We start from the raw sequence: 22,083 nt of genomic DNA on the forward strand, positions 1-22,083 counted from the left end.
TTGGTCCGGAGGACACGACGTCCACAGTTTCCAAAAACAATTTGAAATGTGGACTTGTCAGACCACAGAACACTTTTCCACTTTGTATCAGTCCATCTTAGATGAGCTTGTGCCCAGCGAAGCCGGCGGCGTTTCTGGGTGTTGTTGATAAATGGCTTTGGCTTTGCATAGTAGTCTTTTGAATGGTCCGTCCGTCCGTTTTCTACCGCTTATTCCCTTTTGGGGTCGCGGGGGGCGCTGGAGCCTATCTCAGCTACAATCGGGCGGAAGGCGGGGTACACCCTGGACAAGTCGCCACCTCATCGCAGGCTTTTGAATGGTGAAATCTCTAAATTCTTTGCAATAGCTAGTTGAGAAATGTTGTTCTTAAACTGTTGGACAATTTGCTCAGGCATTTGTTCACAAAGTGGTGACCCTCGCCCCATTCTTGTTTGTGAATGACCGAGTATTTCATGGAAGCTGATTTTATACCCAATCATGGCACCCACCTGTTCCCAATTAGCCTGTTCACTTGTGAGATGTTCCAAATAGGTGTTTGATGAGCATTCCTCAACTTTCTCAGTCTTTTTTTCCCACTTGTGCCAGCTTTTTGGTGTCCTGCTGGCCCCACTATGGACTGGACTCTTACTATTATGTTGGATCCACTATGGACTGGACTCTGACTATTATGTTAGATCCACTATGGACTGGACTCTCACTATTATGTTAGATCCACTATGGACTGGACTATCACAATATGGACTGGACTCTCACTATTATGTTAGATCCACTATGGACTGGACTCTCACTATTATGTTAGATCCACTATGGACTGGACTATCACAATATGGACTGGACTCTCACTATTATGTTAGATCCACTATGGACTGGACTATCACTATTATGTTAGATCCACTATGGACTGGACTCTCACTATTATGTTAGATCCACTATGGACTGGATTATCACAATATGGACTGGACTCTCACTATTATGTTAGATCCACTATGGACTGGACTCTCACTATTATGTTAGATCCACTATGGACTGGACTATCACAATATGGACTGGACTCTCACTATTATGTTAGATCCACTATGGACTGGACTCTCACTATTATGTTAGATCCACTATGGACTGGATTATCACAATATGGACTGGACTCTCACTATTATGTTAGATCCACTATGGACTGGACTCTCACTATTATGTTAGATCCACTATGGACTGGACTCTCACTATTATGTTAGATCCACTATGGACTGGACTCTCACACTATTATGTTAGATCCACTATGGACTGGACTCTCACTATTATGTTAGATCCACTATGGACTGGACTCTCACTATTATGTTAGATCCACTATGGACTGGACTATCACAATATGGACTGGACTCTCACTATTATGTTAGATCCACTATGGACTGGACTCTCACTATTATGTTAGATCCACTATGGACTGGATTATCACAATATGGACTGGACTCTCACTATTATGTTAGATCCACTATGGACTGGACTCTCACTATTATGTTAGATCCACTATGGACTGGATTATCACAATATGGACTGGACTCTCACTATTATGTTAGATCCACTATGGACTGGACTCTCACTATTATGTTAGATCCACTATGGACTGGACTATCACAATATGGACTGGACTCTCACTATTATGTTAGATCCACTATGGACTGGACTCTCACTATTATGTTAGATCCACTATGGACTGGACTCTCACAATATTATGTTAAACCCACTCGACATCCATTGCATTCGGTCTCCCCTAGAGGGGGGGGGGTTACCCACATATGTGGTCCTCTCCAAGGTTTCGCATAGTCATTCACATCGGCGTCCCACAGGGGTGAGTTTTTCCTTGCCCTTATGTGGGCTTTGTACCGAGGATGTCGTTGTGGCTTGTGCAGCCCTTTGAGACACTTGTGATTTAGGGCTATATAAACAAACATTGATTGATTGATTGATTTTTGGAAACATGTTGCAGGCATCAAATTCCAAATGAGCAAATATTTGCAAACAATAACAAAGTTGACCAGTTTGAACGTTAAGTATCTTGTCTTTGCGGTCTATTCAATTGAATATAGGTTGAAAAAGTATTTCCAAATCATTGTATTCTGTTTACGCGCCAAACGGCAGCTCAGAGTACCCACCCTTTTTGGATTCGCTCGAGGGAGTACTTGAGAGAGCTCCCCCGGGTGATTCCCTCGTTCTACTGGGGGACTTCAATGCTCATGTTGGCAGCGACAGTGAAACCTGGAGAGGCGTGATTGGGAAGAATGGCCGCCCGGATCTGAACCCGAGCGGTGTTTTGTTATTGGACTTTTGTGCCCGTCACAGATTGTCCATAACGAACACCATGTTCAAACATAAGGGTGTCCATATGTGCACTTGGCACCAGGACACCCTAGGCCGCAGTTCTATGATCGACTTTGTAGTTGTGTCATCGGATTTGCGGCCTCATGTTTTGGACACTCGGGTGAAGAGAGGGGCGGAGCTTTCAACCGATCACCACCTGGTGGTGAGTTGGCTGCGATGGTGGGGGAGGATGCCGGACAGACCTGGCAGGCCCAAACGCATTGTGAGGGTTTGCTGGGAACGTCTGGCAGAGTCTCCTGTCAGAGAGAGTTTCAATTCCCACCTCCGGAAGAACTTTGAACATGTCACGAGGGAGGTGCTGGACATTGAGTCCGAGTGGACCATGTTCCGCGCCTCTATTGTCGAGGCAGCTGATTGGAGCTGTGGCCGCAAGGTAGTTGGTGCCTGTCGTGGCGGTAATCCTAGAACCCGTTGGTGGACACCGGCGGTGAGGGATGCCGTCAAGCTGAAGGAGTCTTATCGGGTTCTTTTGGCTCATGGGACTCCTGAGGCAGCAGACAGGTACCGACAGGCCAAGCGGTGTGCGGCTTCAGCGGTTGCAGAGGCAAAAACTCGGACATGGGAGGAGTTCGGAGAAGCCATGGAAAACGACTTCCGGACGGCTTCGAAGCAATTCTGGACCACCATCCGCCGTCTCAGGAAGGGGAAGCAGTGCACTATCAACACCGTGTATGGTGAGGATGGTGTTCTGCTGACCTCGACTGCGGATGTTGTGGATCGGTGGAGAGAATACTTCGAAGACCTCCTCAATCCCACCAACACGTCTTCCTATGAGGAAGCAGTGCCTGGGGAGTCTGTGGTGGGCTCTTCTATTTCTGGGGCTGAGGTTGCCGAGGTAGTTAAAAAGCTCCTCGGTGGCAAGGCCCCGGGGGTGGATGAGATCCGCCCGGAGTTCCTTAAGGCTCTGGATGCTGTGGGGCTGTCTTGGTTGACAAGACTCTGCAGTATCGGACTTTCTGATTTTGGCGGTCCGCTCCCTGTATGATCAGTGTCAGAGCTTGGTCCGCATTGCCGGCAGTAAGTCGGACACGTTTCCAGTGAGGGTTGGACTCCGCCAAGGCTGCCCTTTGTCACCAATTCTGTTCATAACTTTTATGGACAGAATTTCTAGGCGCAGTCAAGGCGTTGAGGGGATCCGGTTTGGTGGCTGCAGGATTAGGTCTCTGCTTTTTGCAGATGATGTGGTCCTGATGGCTTCATCTGGCCAGGATCTTCAGCTCTCGCTGGATCGGTTCGCAGCCGAGTGTGAAGCGACTGGGATGAGAATCAGCACCTCCAAGTCCGAGTCCATGGTTCTCGCCCGGAAAAGGGTGGAGTGCCATCTCCGGGTTGGGGAGGAGATCTTGCCCCAAGTGGAGGAGTTCAAGTACCTCGGAGTCTTGTTCACGAGTGAGGGAAGAGTGGATCGTGAGGTCGACAGGCGGATCGGTGCGGCGTCTTCAGTAATGCGGACGCTGTATCGATCCGTTGTGGTGAAGAAGGAGCTGAGCCGGAAGGCAAAGCTCTCAATTTACCGGTCGATCTACGTTCCCATCCTCACCTATGGTCATGAGCTTTGGGTTGTGACCGAAAGGACAAGATCACGGGTACAAGCGGCCGAAATGAGTTTCCTCCGCCGGGTGGCGGGTCTCTCCCTTAGAGATAGGGTGAGAAGCTCTTTCATCCGGGGGGAGCTCAAAGTAAAGCCGCTGCTCCTCCACATCGAGAGGAGCCAGATGAGGTGGTTCGGGCATCCTAAGAAGACCCAGGACACGTTGGGAAGACTATGTCTCCCGGCTGGCCTGGGAACGCCTCGGGATCCCCCGGGAGGAGCTGGACGAGGTGGCTGGGGAGAGGGAAGTCTGGGCTTCCCTGCTTAGGCTGCTGCCCCCGCGACCTGACCTCGGATAAGCGGAAGAAGATGGATGGATGGATGGATGTATTCTGTTTTTATTTACCATTTACACAACGTGCCAACTTCACTGGTTTTGGGTTTTGTACAAAACTTTACTAAAACCCTAGGTCCCCGGTCCTGCTTTGCCCTCCAGTTTGACGCCCTTGTGTGTGTTGCAGGTGTATTTCATGCGTGACCAGCCAATGGGGTTGTCAGTGGAACGCCCGGGAGCACCGATGCAGCGACACCGACGAAGCTACGGACGGAAGTCACATCATCAAACATCAGCAGGTTTATTTTGTCTTCCTCCTCACGTACAATGATGTCTTTTATCAGTGTTCACAGGAAAGAAATGTTGTCTTTTGTGTCTCCCCCAGCCGGACCGTTGTCCTCAGTTTGAGTCTCCGGACCCCCTGCTGATCCCTGTGGGCTTTGAGGTACCCATCAGCTTCCAGGGAAGAAACCTGGGCATCTACACGGTGAGGACATCGTGGTTAAAGAGAGAACAGCAGTAATTACACGTCTCTCGTGTCCTTGTCTCCTGTGCAGGACCGGAGGTTTGTCATGGGGACGGAGCTGATGAAGCAGACGAAGGAGGTCATGCAGGAGCAGGGGTCAAAGTTCAAATTCAGAGGACATGAGGTAAAAGAACAGGGAATACATCAGTTAATTGTTTACATAATCGTCTTTAGGCTTTTTTTTTAACCTTTAGACTGCAGGTTTGTGGTTTTACACCGCAAAAACTGAAATCTAAGTAAGATTACCGTATTTTTCGGAGTATAAGCGGCACCGGAGTATAAGTCGCGCCTGCCGAAAATGCATAATACAGAAGGAAAAAAAAAACCATATAAGTCGCACTGGAGCCCGGCCAAACTATGAAAAAAACTACGACTTATACATACCTGCCAACTACTCCGGTTTTCCCGTAATTAGTACGGTTTTCATCAACCTATTCCGGGTTACGGTTGCAGTGATAAAAAATACGGTTTTTCATTAATTAAAAAAAATTTTTTTTTTAAGTTTTATTCACGAAATCGCGTAACAACAATGACAATCGACACTGCTTCCCGTAACTTCCTATCGAGCCATTCCGAATGCCATGCGCGAGGCTATTTATAGCACCGCTGCCAAGCACGAGGCACCTGTTGCCATTGTTTCCAAACGAGCGAACGATCATGGAATCAGCCGGAGAAAAATCGCAAACGAGTCTTAAACCGAAAAGAAAACTGCAGTCATTCCGTGAAGAATATTCAAAAGCCTATCCGGGAATAATTATCCGTTCCAAAAAGGGTGAAAACTACGCGAATTGCACCTTGTGCAGACAAGATTTTTCGATCGGACACGGAGGAATTAGCGATGTAAAAGACCACGTTGGGACAAAAAAACACAAGTCTAATGCCGTTGCTAAATTTGGATTTTAGCCACAAAAAGGTAATGACACCAATGTTATCTATTGGAATTGTTTAGTACTGTTATACTGTTAAAAGTGTTTATACTATTTATGCTTTCAAGTCCAAGTTGAAGAAATCTTGTTAAATGTTGACAGCATAACTACCAAAATACAGAAGTATGTCCTTAATATTTTTGCAGTGCTATTTCTGTTGAAAAGTTCAAATGATTACATTAGAGATGTGATGTGCCACTTTTCAAGTGTCTGATGGCTTCAATTAATTTTCATTAATTGTTCATATTTTGAATTCTTTTGAAAGGCTTACAAAAAAACTACATTTGAATTGTAATTCCATGCTATTGACAGGACTATTAATTTTAATGAAGTTAGCTTACCATGTTTACAGTATGATAATTGTGATAGAAATGTGAATTTTAGGCACAGAATATTTTTTACAATTGAACAAGGCAGTAGATTATACAAGCTTGGACAGAAAGTTAATAATGACACCAATTTTTTTTTTTATGGAATTGTTTAGTACTGTTTTACCATTTGTTTACTGTAAAAGTTGTTTATACTGTTTGTACTTTCAATTAACAAATTGAAGTCTTGTGAAAGGTTGACAGGATAACTGGCATTAACTGTCAAAATAATTTCAAACTATTGAAGTTAGCTTACAGAATAAACATGTCAATCAACCCATATGATTTTTGCTGTAATATTTTTGTTTTGAAAAGTCACTGTGACTGATAGAAAAGTGATGGTTTTAGCAACATTTTAACCTGTCTGAATGCAATCAATCATTTTGCGTCGGGGGGCTCGCCCCCCTGAACCCCCCACCAGGACTTTGTCCTGGACCTACCGGGGCCTGCAGCCCCTGGACCCTGGCTACTAGGTTTTTCTGATTTCAAAAGTTGGCAGGTATGCTTATAGTCCGAAAAATACGGTAAATATCTCAAATAAGGGTGATATTTGCTTATTTTCTGTCTGATAAGATAATTCTTCTCACTAAGCAGATTTTATGTTAGAGTGTTTTACTTGTTTTAAGTGTTTTGGTCCTAAATCATCTCAGTAAGATATTACAGCTTGTTGCTGAGATTTGATGACCTATATCAGGGGTGCTCACACTTTTTCTGCAGGCGAGCTACTTTTCAATTGATCAAGTCGTGGGGATCTACCTCATTCATATATATCATTTATATTTACTTAGTTATGAAATATATGTTTTTGTTAACAAGTTAAAGGTGTTTACAGATAATGCAAGCATGTTTAACACATATAGTTAATATTGTTAACAAGTTAAAGGTGTTTAAAGATAAAACAAGCATGTTTAATACATATAGTTAATATTGTTAACAAGTTAAAGGTGGTTAAAAATAATACAAGCATGTTTAACACATATAGTTAATATTGTTAACAACTTAAAGGTGGTTAAAGATAATACAAGCATGTTTAACACATATAGTTAATATTGTTAACAAGTTAAAGGTGGTTAAAGACAATACAAGCATGTTTAACACATATAGTTAATACTGTTAACAAGTTAAAGGTGGTTAAAAATAATACAAGCATGTTTAACACAAATAGTTAATATTGTTAACTTAAAGGTGGTTAAAGATAAAACAAGCATGTTTAACACATATAGTTAATATTGTTAACAAGTTAAATGTGGTTAAAAATAATACAAGCATGTTTAACACATATAGATTCCTTTCTTTCATGAAGACAAGAATATAAGTTGGTGTATTACCTGATTCTGATGACTTGCATTGATTGGAATCAGACAGTGGTGATGATAACGTCCGCATTTTCGAATGGAGGAGAAAAAAAGTCCTCCTTTCTGTCCAATACCACATGAAAGTGGTTGGTTTTTGGCATCTTATTTGTCCAGCTTCCGTACTCCTTTGTATACACTTTACAAGAAATACATTGTCGGCAAACTCCGTAGCTTGCTAGCTTGTGCACGCCAGCTTTCCGAGACTCTTGTTTTGGTAGCGCAGGCAGGATGAAGCAGAGCTTTTATTGTGCAACTGTGCAGTCGGTCTTTGGAGTTTTGACGACAGGTACGGCGCCAGAGTCTGTTGAAATAAAGTGTTTCTCGCCATCCAGTCGGTAATTTTAATGAGCTGGCAGCAGCCAGCGTCATCTCAGAAGACCCTCGGGTGCCGTGAATGTCAATCAAGTGACCAAAGTGACGTCATAGTGAAGATTTATGATCGCTCATTTTTAGGACAATTTTTTTTAATGCCTGGCTGGTGATCGACTGACACACCCTCCGAGATCGACCGGTAGATCGCGATCGACGTAATGAGCACCCCTGACCTATATTGAGTAAAACATGCTTGAAACTAGAATATCAACTGTTGCAAAGCTGTGTCGTCAACACTCACAAGTATAAAACTACTTTTTTAAAGTAATAATTTCTTATTTCAAGCTTGAACTAAAAAATAATGACTTTGACACAATTGTGTCTCATAATTAAAACAGATGACAGCCAAATGGCCTTTGATGTTTTATTTTCAATGAAACAATAGAAAATACATACTCATATAGTAGTGCAGTTGTTATTAGTGAGAATATACTTATTTTAAGGTATTTTTGGGTTCATTGAGGTTAGATAATTTTTGGAAAGTCTTGACAAGTCAAATGTTCTTGTTCTATTGGCAGATAATTTTGTTTAGTTCAAATAAAATACCCCTCATTTTTTTCCCTTGTTTTTGTACACTGACTTTTTGCAGTGTACCTACTAGAGATGCGCGGATAGGCAATTATTTCATCCGCAATCGCATCACAAAAGTCGTCAACCATCCGCCATCACCGGAACCAACATTTTATCAAAACCACACCCGCCCGCACCTATATATCTAATATAGACGATGCAAGGCATTAGTGAGGTTATAAAGCTTTTGCCTGTTAAAGAAAGGAGACTGATCCAATGCAGCAGAGACATTCAATGCGTGCCACGCATCTCTTGGCCACGCATTCGTGGCTAAGAGATATTAATGCGTGATAATATTATTTATCATTATTATAATATTATTGTCATTTCCATTAAGAAAGTGTTGACTAGTGTTGCCAATGCCCTCAGATCAGGAGTGCGTTCCTCACACTTTGTGCGCGCTGTTGCAGCAAGCAGAACGAGGCTTTTAAGAAGTTAAAAAAATGTTTTAGAAAGACTAGGCCTATATTTTCGTTAGGTGAAAAAAAATTTCTGAATTTATTTCAATGAATATTAACTTGTTAACGTTATAATGCTCAAATAGGGACGAGGGCGGGGTGCACAGTGAAGCAGTGAACAATTTTGCGACAAAGATGAACCTTTATTGATTGATCTGCAGCCATGACAAAATATCAGACAATCTCCATTGTCAACGACAGGCAGGAAAATAAAGATAAACACATAGCCTATGTTGTAGGCATAGGCTCATACGTTTTTAAGTTGAAATAAAAAAATAAATAAAAAATGTGCCTCATATGCCTTAGGCTGTCAATCACGCGCACAAACTTAAATTATACAAAAACATATGTATGTCATCTCTATTTAAACAAAAATAAATTAAATAAATAATAATAATAAATTACCTGCAACTTATTGACCAAGGAAAATAGCTGAAGGGGGGAAATCAAACCCATCAGACTGCACTTTATCATCAAACGTGAATTATAATGAAAATAGACGGTCGCGACAAACAAAGCAGGCTAAATATCCTTACATTGTCGCATTAATAATAATAATAATAATAATACATTTTATTTATAAGGCGTCTTTCTGGGCACTCAAGGACACCGTACAAAATCAAAACAATAAAATCAAATTGGATAAAAAACAACAACAACAACAAAGATAGAGAAGACAATATGATTACAATGAATAAGCAGTCAGGACTAGGTGTGTTTTGAGTCTTGATTTGAAGAGGGATATTGAATCTAAGTTACGAAGGTCTGGTGGTAAAGAGTTCCAAAGATGTGAAAGCTCGGGCACCCATGGTGGACAGTTTAAATAAAGGGACAGTGAGATGCATGGGTGAAGAGGATCTTGGAGCAGGTCACGCAAATACGAGGTAGGGAACTCCAGAGAGCTAATAATTAGACTTGGCTTTCTATTTGACAATTAGCTCTTATTGCAATGAGGTAAGTCTCCCTAATTATAAGTCTATTTACATTTCATTTCATTTTTTTATGGATTTAGTGGTATTGACGAGCCCTCAGTAAATTGTCAAATTACAAATCAACTAAGTAAATATGTATTTACTCAGAGGTAAAACTAGTTCTGTCGTCAGCATGGGCTGTAAAGTCCACAATCATTTCCACGACGCTCGACGTGAGTTCAAAGTGTTTGACTTCTCCATCCATCCATTCATTTTCTACCGGATTGGCAACACTAAATTGGCCCTAGTGAATGAATGTTTGACTTCTCACTAGCGTATATACCGTATTTTTCGGACTATAAGTCGCAGTTTTTTTTCATAGTTTGGCCGGGGGTGCGTCTTATACTCAGGAGCGACTTATGTGTGAAATTATTAACACATTACCGTAAAATATCAAATAATATTATTGATCTCATTTACGTAAGAGACTATACCAGGGGTCGGCAACCCAAAATGTTGAAAGAGCCATATTGGACCAAAAATACAAAAACAAATTTGTCTGGAGCCGCAAAAAATTAAAAGCCATATTTCATAGAGACAGTGTGACATGAGATATAAATTGAATTAAGAGGACTTCTAGGAAACTAAATGAGCTCAAATATAGCTACAAATGAGGCATAATGATGCAATATGTACATATAGCTAGCCTAAATAGCATGTTAGCATGGATTAGCTTGCAGTCATGCAGTGACCAAATATGTCTGATTAGCACTCCACACAAGTCAATAACATCAACAAAACTCACCTTTGTGCATTCATCCATCCATCCATCCATCCATCTTCTTCCGCTTATCCGAGGTCGGGTCGCGGGGGCAGCAGCCTAAGCAGGGAAGCCCAGACTTCCCTCTCCCCAGCCACTTCGTCCAGCTCTTCCTGTGGGACCCCGAGGCGTTCCCAGGCCAGCCGGGAGACATAGTCTTCCCAACGTGTCCTGGGTCTTCCCCGCGGCCTCCTACCAGTCGGACGTGCCCTAAACACCTCCCTAGGGAGGCGTTCGGGTGGCATCCTGACCAGATGCCCGAACCACCTCATCTGGCTCCTCTCGATGTGGAGGAGCAGCGGCTTTACTTTGAGCTCCTCCCGGATGGCAGAGCTTCTCACCCTATCTCTAAGGGAGAGCCCCGCCACCCGGCGGAGGAAACTCATTTCGGCCGCTTGTACCCGTGATCTTGTCCTTTCGGTCATAACCCAAAGCTCATGACCATAGGTGAGGATGGGAACGTAGATCGACCGGTAAATTGAGAGCTTTGCCTTCCGGCTCAGCTCCTTCTTCACCACAACGGATCGATACAGCGTCCGCATTACTGAAGACGCCGCACCGATCCGCCTGTCAATCTCACGATCCACTCTTCCCTCACTCGTGAACAAGACTCCGAGGTACTTGAACTCCTCCACTTGGGGCAAGATCTCTTCCCCAACCCGGAGATGGCACTCCACCCTTTTCCGGGCGAGAACCATGGACTCGGACTTGGAGGTGCTGATTCTCATCCCAGTCGCTTCACACTCGGCTGCGAACCGATCCAGTGAGAGCTGAAGATCCTGGCCAGATGAAGCCATCAGGACCACATCATCTGCAAAAAGCAGAGACCTAATCCTGCAGCCACCAAACCAGATCCCCTCAACGCCTTGACTGCGCCTAGAAATTCTGTCCATAAAAGTTATGAACAGAATCGGTGACAAAGGGCAGCCTTGGCGGAGTCCAACCCTCACTGGAAACGTGTCCGACTTACTACCGGCAATGCGGACCAAGCTCTGGCACTGATCATACAGGGAGCGGACCGCCACAATCAGACAGTCCGATACCCCATACTCTCTGAGCACTCCCCACAGGACTTCCCGAGGGACACGGTCGAATGCCTTCTCCAAGTCCACAAAACACATGTAGACTGGTTGGGCAAACTCCCATGAACCCTCAAGGACCCTGCCGAGAGTATAGAGCTGGTCCACAGTTCCACGACCAGGACGAAAACCACACTGTTCCTCCTGAATCCGAGGTTCGACTATCCGGCGTAGCCTCCTCTCCAGTACACCTGAATAGACCTTACCGGGAAGGCTGAGGAGTGTGATCCCACGATAGTTAGAACACACCCTCCGGTTCCCCTTCTTAAAGAGAGGAACCACCACCCCGGTCTGCCAATCCAGTGATACCGCCCCCGATGTCCACGCGATGGGGGCGGTACGTTTAAAGTTTGGTGGACAAAATGAGACAGAAAAAGAAGTGGCATAAAACACGTCCTAGAAAGTCGGAGAAAGTTATACATGTAAACAAACTATGGTGAGTTTAAGGACCGCCAAAATTAGTAGGACAAAACGGTGCTTGCCAAATACTCGAATCAGTGAAGCATGTTTAATATAAACAGTGTGCTTTATAACAATTAGGGAGGTTTGTGTTATGGTTGTCCTCCTACAGAAACCATATTAAAACAAACATTTTTTTTTTTCCCCCTCATCTTTTTCTATTTTTCATACATTTTTTAAAAAGTTCCAGAGAGCCACTAGGGCGGCGCTAGAGCCCCTGGACTAGACGTATAAGATTTCATGGGATTTAGCGATTAGGAGTGACAGATTGTTTGGTAAACGTATAGCATGTTCTATGTGTTATAGTTATTTGAATGACTCTTACCATAATATGTTACGTTAACATACCAGTTGGTTATTTATGCCTCATACAACGTACACTTACTCAGCCTGATGTTCACTATTCTTTGTTTATTTTAAATTGCCTTTCAAATGTCTATTCTTGGTGTTGGCTTTTATCAAATAAATTTCTCCAAAAAATGCGACTTATACTCCAGTGCGACTTATATATGTTTTTTTTTCCTTCTTTATTATGCATTTTCGGCAGGTGCGACTTATACTCCGGTGCGACTTATACTCCGAAAAATACGGTATTTGTCTCCACAAAGATCCTTTTAAGTCTGCTATAGGGTTGTACGGTTTACCGATACTAGTATAGTATCGCGGTACTAATGAATCAAAAACGGTACCATACTCTGTTTGAAAAGTACCGGTTCGCCATATTTTTTTTACAGGCATGACGGCGCGTCGTCGTCACGTCGTGACATTGCTGGTTTTACCAGCAGAGGAGCGTGTTCGGCAGCGCACAAATACTGTGTGCTAACCTTGAATATGGAATGTAAGGAGGAGAGATAATCCTTCTCCTTATCTCTTCTTGTGTCCAGATGCGTAGGACAATGGGCATGTGTTTGGGCTGGAAAGACAAGACAGCGAGGGTGGGAGGGAGAGAGACTTTATAGAATAGAAGGTTTCCATATTTTAGATCAGACCATCTTAGCTGCGCGATTGAATGTTCTATGCTGGACTGGTCTCATGATATTTACAAAGCTTTGCAAATATATTACAAAATACCTATTCTGTCTCTGGTGGTTCTTCTACTCCGCTTTAAGTGTCGTAAAGAGCTTGGGAGCGACGACCAGAAACTTGAATTCCCTGGGAGGAACAACTGGTCCAAACGCAACAGTACTTACAAGCAGACAGTGTGTAGACAGAAAAGGGAAAACGGACGCATTTTTGGCTTAAAAACTAATGATAAAGGTTAAGTTATAACACTGAAACGCCCTCAGGAAGAGGTGCTTTAAAACATGGTTAGCGGCTAATGTCCATCTGCAGTCTGCAGTGATTTAGCTACTTCTAAATCACTAATCCTCGCCTCAATGGCGACAAATAAAGTGAGTTTCTTACAAGTACCATTATCACTGCAGGACGAGGAATATCTAAACATCAATCAATCAATCAATCAATCTTTATTTATATAGCCCTAAATCACAAGTGTCTCAAAGGGCTGCACAAGCCACAACGACATCCTCGGTACAAAGCCCACATACGGGCAAGGAAAAACTCACCCCAGTGGGACGTCGATGTGAATGACTATGAGAAACCTTGGAGAGGACCGCATATGTGGGTAACATGCTTCACTACACACCGTAGAGGATACAACAGCTCACCGGCGTCACAATGTAAACAAATGCCATGGGTGGATCTACACCTGACATCCACTGTAATAATACCAAGTACAATAACGTATCGAGTCGATATTACTATCAATATTTTTTATCGTCACAAAATCTTTTTTCTATTAAAAAAAAAAATCATATTACATTCATAAACTCAGGAAATAACATCCCTGGACACATGAGAACTTAAATTATGACCAATATATGATCATATCGATACCTAAATTTGTAGTATCATCCAAAACTAATGTAAAGTATCAAACAGCAGGAGAATAAGTGATTATTACATTTTAACAGAAGTGTAGATAGAACATGTTGAAACTGACAATAATCAGGTATTAACAGTAAATGAACAAGTGGATTAATAACCCGTTTTTACAGCTTGTCCTTTATAATGTTGACAAAATAATAGGTGTATAAATGACACAATATGTTACCGCATAGACTAATTAGGAGCCTTTGTTTGCTTACTTACTACTAAAAGACAAGTTGTCTAGTATGTTCACTATTTTATTTAAGGACAAAATTGTTCTTTGACTGCAATAAGAGACATATGTATAATGTACCCTAAGATTTTTTGTTAAAATAAAGCCAATAATGCAATTTTTTTGTGGTCCCCTTAATTTAGAAAAGTATCAAAGTATTGAAATACATTTTGGTAGCAGTACCAAAATATCGAGACAACCCAAGTCTGCTATTATGTTTCCTCATGTGCACGCTGCAGACACATTTCCATAGTTGTGTGTGTGAGCGCGATGAATGTGGCCACCTTTGTTGCTGATCGAAAGATGCTGCATCCAACATCCAGCTCCGAATGGCTGCAATTAGTGATGGGTCCGCCAACACCGATGCATCGGCGCATGCGTCGAGCTCATAGAGCAAAACCCTGTGTCGGTGCGCGTACCGGTTTTAGAAAGTCACGTGACCGATCATGAGCTGTTTTGGTCACGTGACCGATACGCCAACTGTGTCGCCTCCTCTGTGCCCTGTGAGCGGGTCTTTTCTACAGCCGGAGAAATAATAACTAAGAAGAGAAATCGTCTAAAATGTAATACGTCGGAAAAACTTTTTTTTTTTTAATAAAAATGTGTAAAAAAATAATATTAAAACAATTCCCAGTCCACAATCATCCACAACACGTTCTCTCAGATTTCCATGTTATGATACATGTTCACATTATTTATTGACTGTATCTAAAAAAGATAAAAATATATTTTTATTTAAATGAAGATATGAAATAATCCTAAATGAAATACAATGACTTGGTTTATATTATTGTATATACTAGGGCAGGGGTCACCAACGCGGTGCCCGCGGTCACCAGGTAGCCCGTAAGGACCAGATAAGTCGCCCGCTGGCCTGTTCTAAAAATAGCTCAAAGAGCAGCACTTACCAGTGAGCTGCCTCTATTTTTTAAATTGTATTTATTTACTAGCAAGCTGGTCTCGCTTTGCTCCACATTTTTAATTCTAAAAGAGACAAAACTCAAATAGAATTTGAAAATCCAAGAAAATATTTTAAAGACTTGGTCTTCACTTGGAATAAGCGGTAGAAAATGGATGGATGGATGGGTCTTCACTTGTTTAAATAAATTCATTTATTTTTTACTTTGCTTCTTATTACTTTTAGAAATACAATTTTAGAGGAAAAAATACAACCTTAAAAATGATTTTAGGATTTTTAAACAAATATACCTTTTTACCTTTTAAATTTCTTCCTCTTCTTTCCTGACAATTTAAATCAATGTTCAAGTAAATTTTTTTATTTTTTTATTGTAAAGAATAATAAATATTTTAGCTTCTGGTTTTTCGACGAAGAATATTTGTGAAATATTTCTTCAAACTTACTATGATTAAAATTCAAAAAAATTATTCTGGCAAATCTAGAAAATCTGTAGAATCAAATTTAAATCCTATTTCAAAGTATTTTGAATTTCTTTTAAAATTGTTGTTCTGGAAAATCTAGAAGAAATACTGATTTGTCTTTGTTAGAAATATAGCTTGGTCCAATTTGTTAAATATTCTAACAAAGTGCAGATTGGATTTTAACCAATTTAAAACATGTCATCAAAATTCTAAAATGTATCTTAATCAGGAAAAATTACTAATGATGTTCCATAAGTTATTTTTTTAATTTTTTCAAAAAGATTCAAATTAGCTAGTTTTTCTCTTCTTTTTGTTGGTTGAAACAAAATTGTCGAAATTGAAGATAAACTATGTTTCAAAATTTTATTAGTTTTTTTCGTGTTGTCTCCTCTTTTAAACCGTTCAATTAAGTGTATTTTTCATCATTTATTCTCTACAAAAAACCTTCCGTAAAAGGAAAAAAAAAAGTATGACGGAATGACAGACAGAAATACCCATTTTTTTATATATATAAATGTATTTATTTAGCTATTCTTGTTTAAATCACACTTACGTGTAACTTACAAATGACAATATATTTATTTATTTAAGTGTGTATCAAACTGGTAGCCCTTCGCATTAATCAGTACCCAAGAAGTAGTTTTTGGTTTCAAAAAGGTTGGTGACCCCTGTACTAGGGCATCAAATCAGTGTCAGTTGAGTCGGTCCATAGGTTGCCTGTAGGGATTTTTAATGTCCAGCAGATGTCAGTATTTAGTGACACAGTATCGACACAGTATCAATACAGTTTTGCAAAGTGTCGAAACGCTTCATGACGCCTCATCAACCCATCACTAGCTGCAATGTTTTCTATTTATGGTGTGTGTGTGTTTGTGTTTAGTTTTCCTACGCCAAGCAGCAGGAGGTGAACATTTCCTTCCATGTGATAGAACGTGAGACTGAGCGCAAGATTGACAGCACCCTCACAGGTTAGTGTGGCACACACACACACACACACACACACACACACACACACACACACACACACACACACACACACACACACACACACACACACACACACACACATACTGGTTATCAGTTGGAATGGGGACCAAGTTTTTGATCATGACTTGTGGGGACCACCCTTTCTACAGGTTGTGGAGGCATAAAAAAAAAATGGTGTAAAATGTCCACTGCCCAGTTAGCTCATACACGTCTTTAAATCTCTGGATTGATGAAGTAATGTGCTGATCATTCTTACTGAGGACCCTGGGGGGAAAAGAGTTAATATGGTTCATGGGGACCAAATTTAAATCATTTTGCATAATTCACATACATTTGTACGTGACTACTGAGTACCATTTAAAAAAAATAATAAAAAAAAAATAAAATAAATAAATAAAAATAAAATAATAATAATAATAATTAAAGCTGCAAGCAGCGTTGGTCGGGCCCGCGTATTTGGCAGGTGCTAGTCCTAAGTGTCCCAATACTTTTGTCCAGTTTTAGTCCCAAGTGTCCCAATACTTTTGGCAAGTTGTAGTCCTAAGTGTCCCAATACTTTTGTCAAGTTGTAGTCCCAAGTGTCCCAATACTTTTGGCAAGTTGTAGTCCTAAGTGTCCCAATACTTTTGTCCAGTTTTCGGCCTAAGTGTCCCAATACTTTTGTCCAGTTTTCGGCCTAAGTGTCCCAATACTTTTGTCCGGTGGTAGTCATAAGTGTCCCAATACTTTTGTCTAGTGTACCTACCTTGTCTGCATTGTGTGGACACGCTGGTGCTTCCTGCTTTTAAGCAGCCTTCTTAAAAAAACAGCAGCGCAGCAGCATCAGCGCAGCGGGTCTCTGAAGGGTCATAAAATCAAAACCGGAGCAGGTATTAAAACGCTGTTCTGTTATTTTATACACAAGGGTTTAATCTCTCTCCTGTGTTAGTTTGAAGCCGAAACGACAAACGCGCTCAGAGGAGATAGATTTTGAAGAAAGGTGACCGTTTTTTTACAAAAATGTTGTTTTGAAGGGGGAATAGCAAACTTCCTGTTGATTTTTGCTGGGGGTTGTCAATTTATGAAATGTAGGCCTAAGTGAGACCTACATAGAGGTTTTTGTTTCATGTCTCTCCGACCTTCCCAGTGGGAGTTACAGGCAGTTTTGTCAGTTTTTTCATCCGAGGAGCAGTTTTTTGTGCGTTTTATTAAAAAATTGCGCTAGAGCACAATTTTGAGATTTGGGGTTAGGTTTTTTTATTAGATCACAATTTTTGCCAGTCCTGATGTGTGCGTTCAGTTTGGTGAGGTTTGAAGCATGTTAAGGGGGTCAAATTACAGCTCAAAGAGGCAAAAGTGTCTGTTTTTAGTACTTTTTTGTCTTGAAGGGGGAATTGCCAACTTCCTGTTGATTTTAGCCCGAGAATGTACTATTATGAAATGTAGGTCTAAGTCAGACCTACATAGAGGTTTTTGTTTCATGTCTCTCCGACCTCCCTAGTGGGAGTTACAGGCAGTCTAGTTTTTTTTTCCCTAGGGGGCGCTAGAGCGCAATTTTGAGTTTTGTGGTTCGTTTTTTTTATTAAAAAGGCCATTTTCGCAGGTCCTGATGTGTGGGTCAAATATGGTGAGTTTTGAAGCATGTTAAGTGGGTCAAATTACAGTTTAATGTGGCGGCGGAAGAATAAAGAATAAAGAATAAAACCTTACAAATTCAATAGGTCCTTATGTCCCATTGCATAAGGACTCCCTTCGGGAGTCCTTATGCAATGGGCCATGCGGGCCCTAATTAAAAAAATAAAAATAACAATAATACAAAAATAAAAAAAGCTCAAATGAAATATGACATGATGGTCAGAATACAGCACTACAGCTGTCCTCTTATAGGAAGTTTCACCACTTAAATGTTAAAGCAAATCCTGCATCTTCTGTGAAGTGAAGTGTGAAGTGAATATTTACATAGCGCTTTTCTCTAGTGACTCAAAGCGCTTTTACATAGTGAAACCCAATATCTAAGTTACATTTAAACCAGTGTGGGTGGCACTGGGAGCAGGTGGGTAAAGTGTCTTGCCCAAGGACACAACGGCAGTGACTAGGATGGCGGAAGCGGGGATCGAACCGGGAACCCTCAAGTTGCTGGCCCGGCCGCTCTACCAACCGAGCTATACCGCCGTGACGTTACTGAAAACTGCTATTTAGCAGTAATGAAGTTGTCTGCAACTCCAACTTAGGACCAGCTACAGCCCGACGAGGGGGCTGCTGTGCAAATGTCTCACACTCAAACTAACCAGTAAACATGTTTAATGGGCCAAAGCTTAAAAATCACTTAAGCATCTTCAGAATGGATCTGACTATCATTTAAAAAGGTTTCCCTTTAGGGGACCTGTTTTTTTGTCCCCATACCGTCAGAGGTCCCCCTAAACGTGACCCATTAAACATGTTTACTGGTTAGTTTGAGTGTGAGACATTTGCACAGCAGCCCCCTTATCGGGCTGTAGCTGGTCCATTTAAGTGGTGAAACTTCCTATAAGAGGACAGCTGTAGTGCTGTATTCTGAGGATCATGTCATATTTAATTTGAACATTTTTTATTATTATTTTTTTGTATTATTATTATTATTCGGGCTGAAGAGTTAATATGGTTCATGGGGACCAAATTTTAAATAATTTTACATATTTCACCCAAATTTGTACGTGACTACTGAGTACCATTTATAAAAAATAAATAAATAAGTAATTAAATAAATAAAAATACAAATAAAATAATAAAAAAAAATAAAAAAAATAATATTAATACAAAAAAATAATAATAAAAAATGTTCAAATTAAATATGACATGATCCTCAGAATACAGCACTACAGCTGTCCTCTTATAGGAAGTTTCACCACTTAAATGGACCAGCTACAGCCCGATAAGGGGGCTGCTGTGCAAATGTCTCACACTCAAACTAACCAGTAAACATGTTTAATGGGCCAAAGCTTAAAAATCACTTGGGCATCTTCAGAATGGATCTGACTATCATTTAAAAAGGTTTCCCTTTAGGGGACCTGTTTTTTTGTCCCCATACCGTCAGAGGTCCCCCTAAACGTGACCCATTAAACATGTTTACTGGTTAGTTTGAGTGTGAGACATTTGCACAGCAGCCCCCTTATCGGGCTGTAGCTGGTCCATTTAAGTGGTGAAACTTCCTATAAGAGGACAGCTGTAGTGCTGTATTCTGAGGATCATGTCATATTTAATTTGAAAATTTTTTATTATTATTTTTTTGTATTATTATTATTATTCGGGCTGAAGAGTTAATATGGTTCATGGGGACCAAATTTTAAATAATTTTACATATTTCACACAAATTTGTACGTGACTACTGAGTACCATTTATAAAAAATAAATAAATAAGTAATTAAATAAATAAAAATAAAAATAAAATAATAAAAAAAAATAAAAAAAATAATAATAATACAAAAAAATAATAATAAAAAATGTTCAAATTAAATATGACATGATCCTCAGAATACAGCACTACTTCTTATAGGAAGTTTCACCACTTAAATGGACCAGCTACAGCCCGATGAGGGGGCTGCTGTGCAAATGTCTCACACTCAAACTAACCAGTAAACATGTTTAATGGGCCAAAGCTTAAAAATCACTTGGGCATCTTCAGAATGGATCTGACTATCATTTAAAAAGGTTTCCCTTTAGGGGACCTGTTTTTTTTGTCCCCATACCGTCAGAGGTCCCCTAAACGTGACTGTGTAAACAGAGCTATGTCCCCATTAAGTAAGCATTGCCAGAACACACACACACACACACACACACACACACACACACACACACACACACACACACACACACACACACACACACACTCACGTTATTATTTGGAATGGGGACCAAGTTTTTGATCATGACTTGTGGGGACCACCCTTTCTACAGGTGGTGGAGCCATAAAAAAAAAGGTGTAAAATGTCCACTGCCCAGTTAGTTCATACACGTCTTTAAATCTCTGGATTGATGAAGTAATGTGCTGATCATTCTTACTGGGGACCCTGGGGAAAAAGAGTTAATATGGTTCATGGGGACCAAATTTTAAATAATTTTGCATATTTCACACAAATTTGTACGTGACTACTGAGTAACATTTATAAAAAATAAATAAATAAGTAATTAAATAAATAAAAATACAAATAAAATAATAAATAAAAATAATAATAATAATACAAAAAAATAATAATAAAAAATGTTCAAATTAAATATGACGTGATCCTCAGAATACAGCACTACTTCTTATAGGAAGTTTCACCACTTAAATGGACCAGCTACAGCCCGATAAGGGGGCTGCTGTGCAAATGTCTCACACTCAAACTAACCAGTAAACATGTTTTACGGGCCAAAGCTTAAAAATCACTTGGGCATCTTCAGAATGGATCTGACTATCATTTAAAAAGGTTTCCCTTTAGGGGACCTGTTTTTTTTGTCCCCATACCGTCAGAGGTCCCCCTAAACGTGACCCATTAAACATGTTTACTGGTTAGTTTGAGTGTGAGGCATTTGCACAGCAGCCCCCTTATCGGGCTGTAGCTGGTCCATTTAAGTGGTGAAACTTCCTATAAGAGGACAGCTGTAGTGCTGTATTCTGAGGATCATGTCTTATTTAATTTGAACATTTTTATTATTATTTTTTTGTATTATTATTATTATTCGGGCTGAAGAGTTAATATGGTTCATGGGGACCAAATTTTAAATAATTTTACATATTTCACACAAATTTGTACGTGACTACTGAGTACCATTTATAAAAAATAAATAAATAAGTAATTAAATAAATAAAAATACAAATAAAATAATAAAAATAAATACAAATAATAATAATAATACAAAAAAATAATAATAAAAAATGTTCAAATTATATATGACATGATCCTCAGAATACGGCACTACAGCTGTCCTCTTATAGGAAGTTTCACCACTTAAATGGACCAGCGACAGCCCGATAAGGGGGCTGCTGTGCAAATGTCTCACACTCAAACTAACCAGTAAACATGTTTAATGGGCCAAAGCTTAAAAATCACTTGGGCATCTTCAGAATGGATCTGACTATCATTTAAAAAGGTTTCCCTTTAGGGGACCTGTTTTTTTGTCCCCATACCGTCAGAGGTCCCCTAAACGTGACTGTGTAAACAGAGCGATGTCCCCATTAAGTAAGCATTGCCAGAACACACACACACACACACACACACACACACACACACACACACACACACACACACACACACACACACACTCACTCCTTTCATGACCTCTAACCTCCTCTGCAGTGATGCTCTACAACTGCTCGGTGGGAAGAGAGGACTGCAGTCTGTGCAAACATGCCGACGCCAAGTACGAGTGCGTGTGGTGCGCCGCCTCGGAGGCGTGCATTTATCGACAACTGTGCTCGGCGGCGCAGCCGACACTTTGCCCGGCCCCCACCATCACTGACGTAAGCGACTACTGC

General features: G+C 40.7%; 1 protein-coding gene across 1 annotated transcript in view; it reads left to right on the forward strand.

Moving 5' to 3' along the window:
- LOC133621523 (plexin-B2-like) overlaps positions 1-22,083 on the forward strand; it is a 254,413-nt gene that overhangs the window by 153,083 nt on the left and 79,247 nt on the right. Inside the window, exons 12-16 of the mRNA XM_061983595.1 lie at positions 4,426-4,537; positions 4,624-4,725; positions 4,796-4,888; positions 16,504-16,591; positions 21,905-22,068. Of these exons, the coding sequence (XP_061839579.1) occupies positions 4,426-4,537; positions 4,624-4,725; positions 4,796-4,888; positions 16,504-16,591; positions 21,905-22,068 (559 nt within the window). The remainder of the gene's footprint in view (positions 1-4,425; positions 4,538-4,623; positions 4,726-4,795; positions 4,889-16,503; positions 16,592-21,904; positions 22,069-22,083) is intronic.

Source organism: Nerophis lumbriciformis, linkage group LG25 (assembly GCF_033978685.3).
Source record: "Nerophis lumbriciformis linkage group LG25, RoL_Nlum_v2.1, whole genome shotgun sequence".
Classification (NCBI taxonomy): domain Eukaryota; kingdom Metazoa; phylum Chordata; class Actinopteri; order Syngnathiformes; family Syngnathidae; genus Nerophis; species Nerophis lumbriciformis.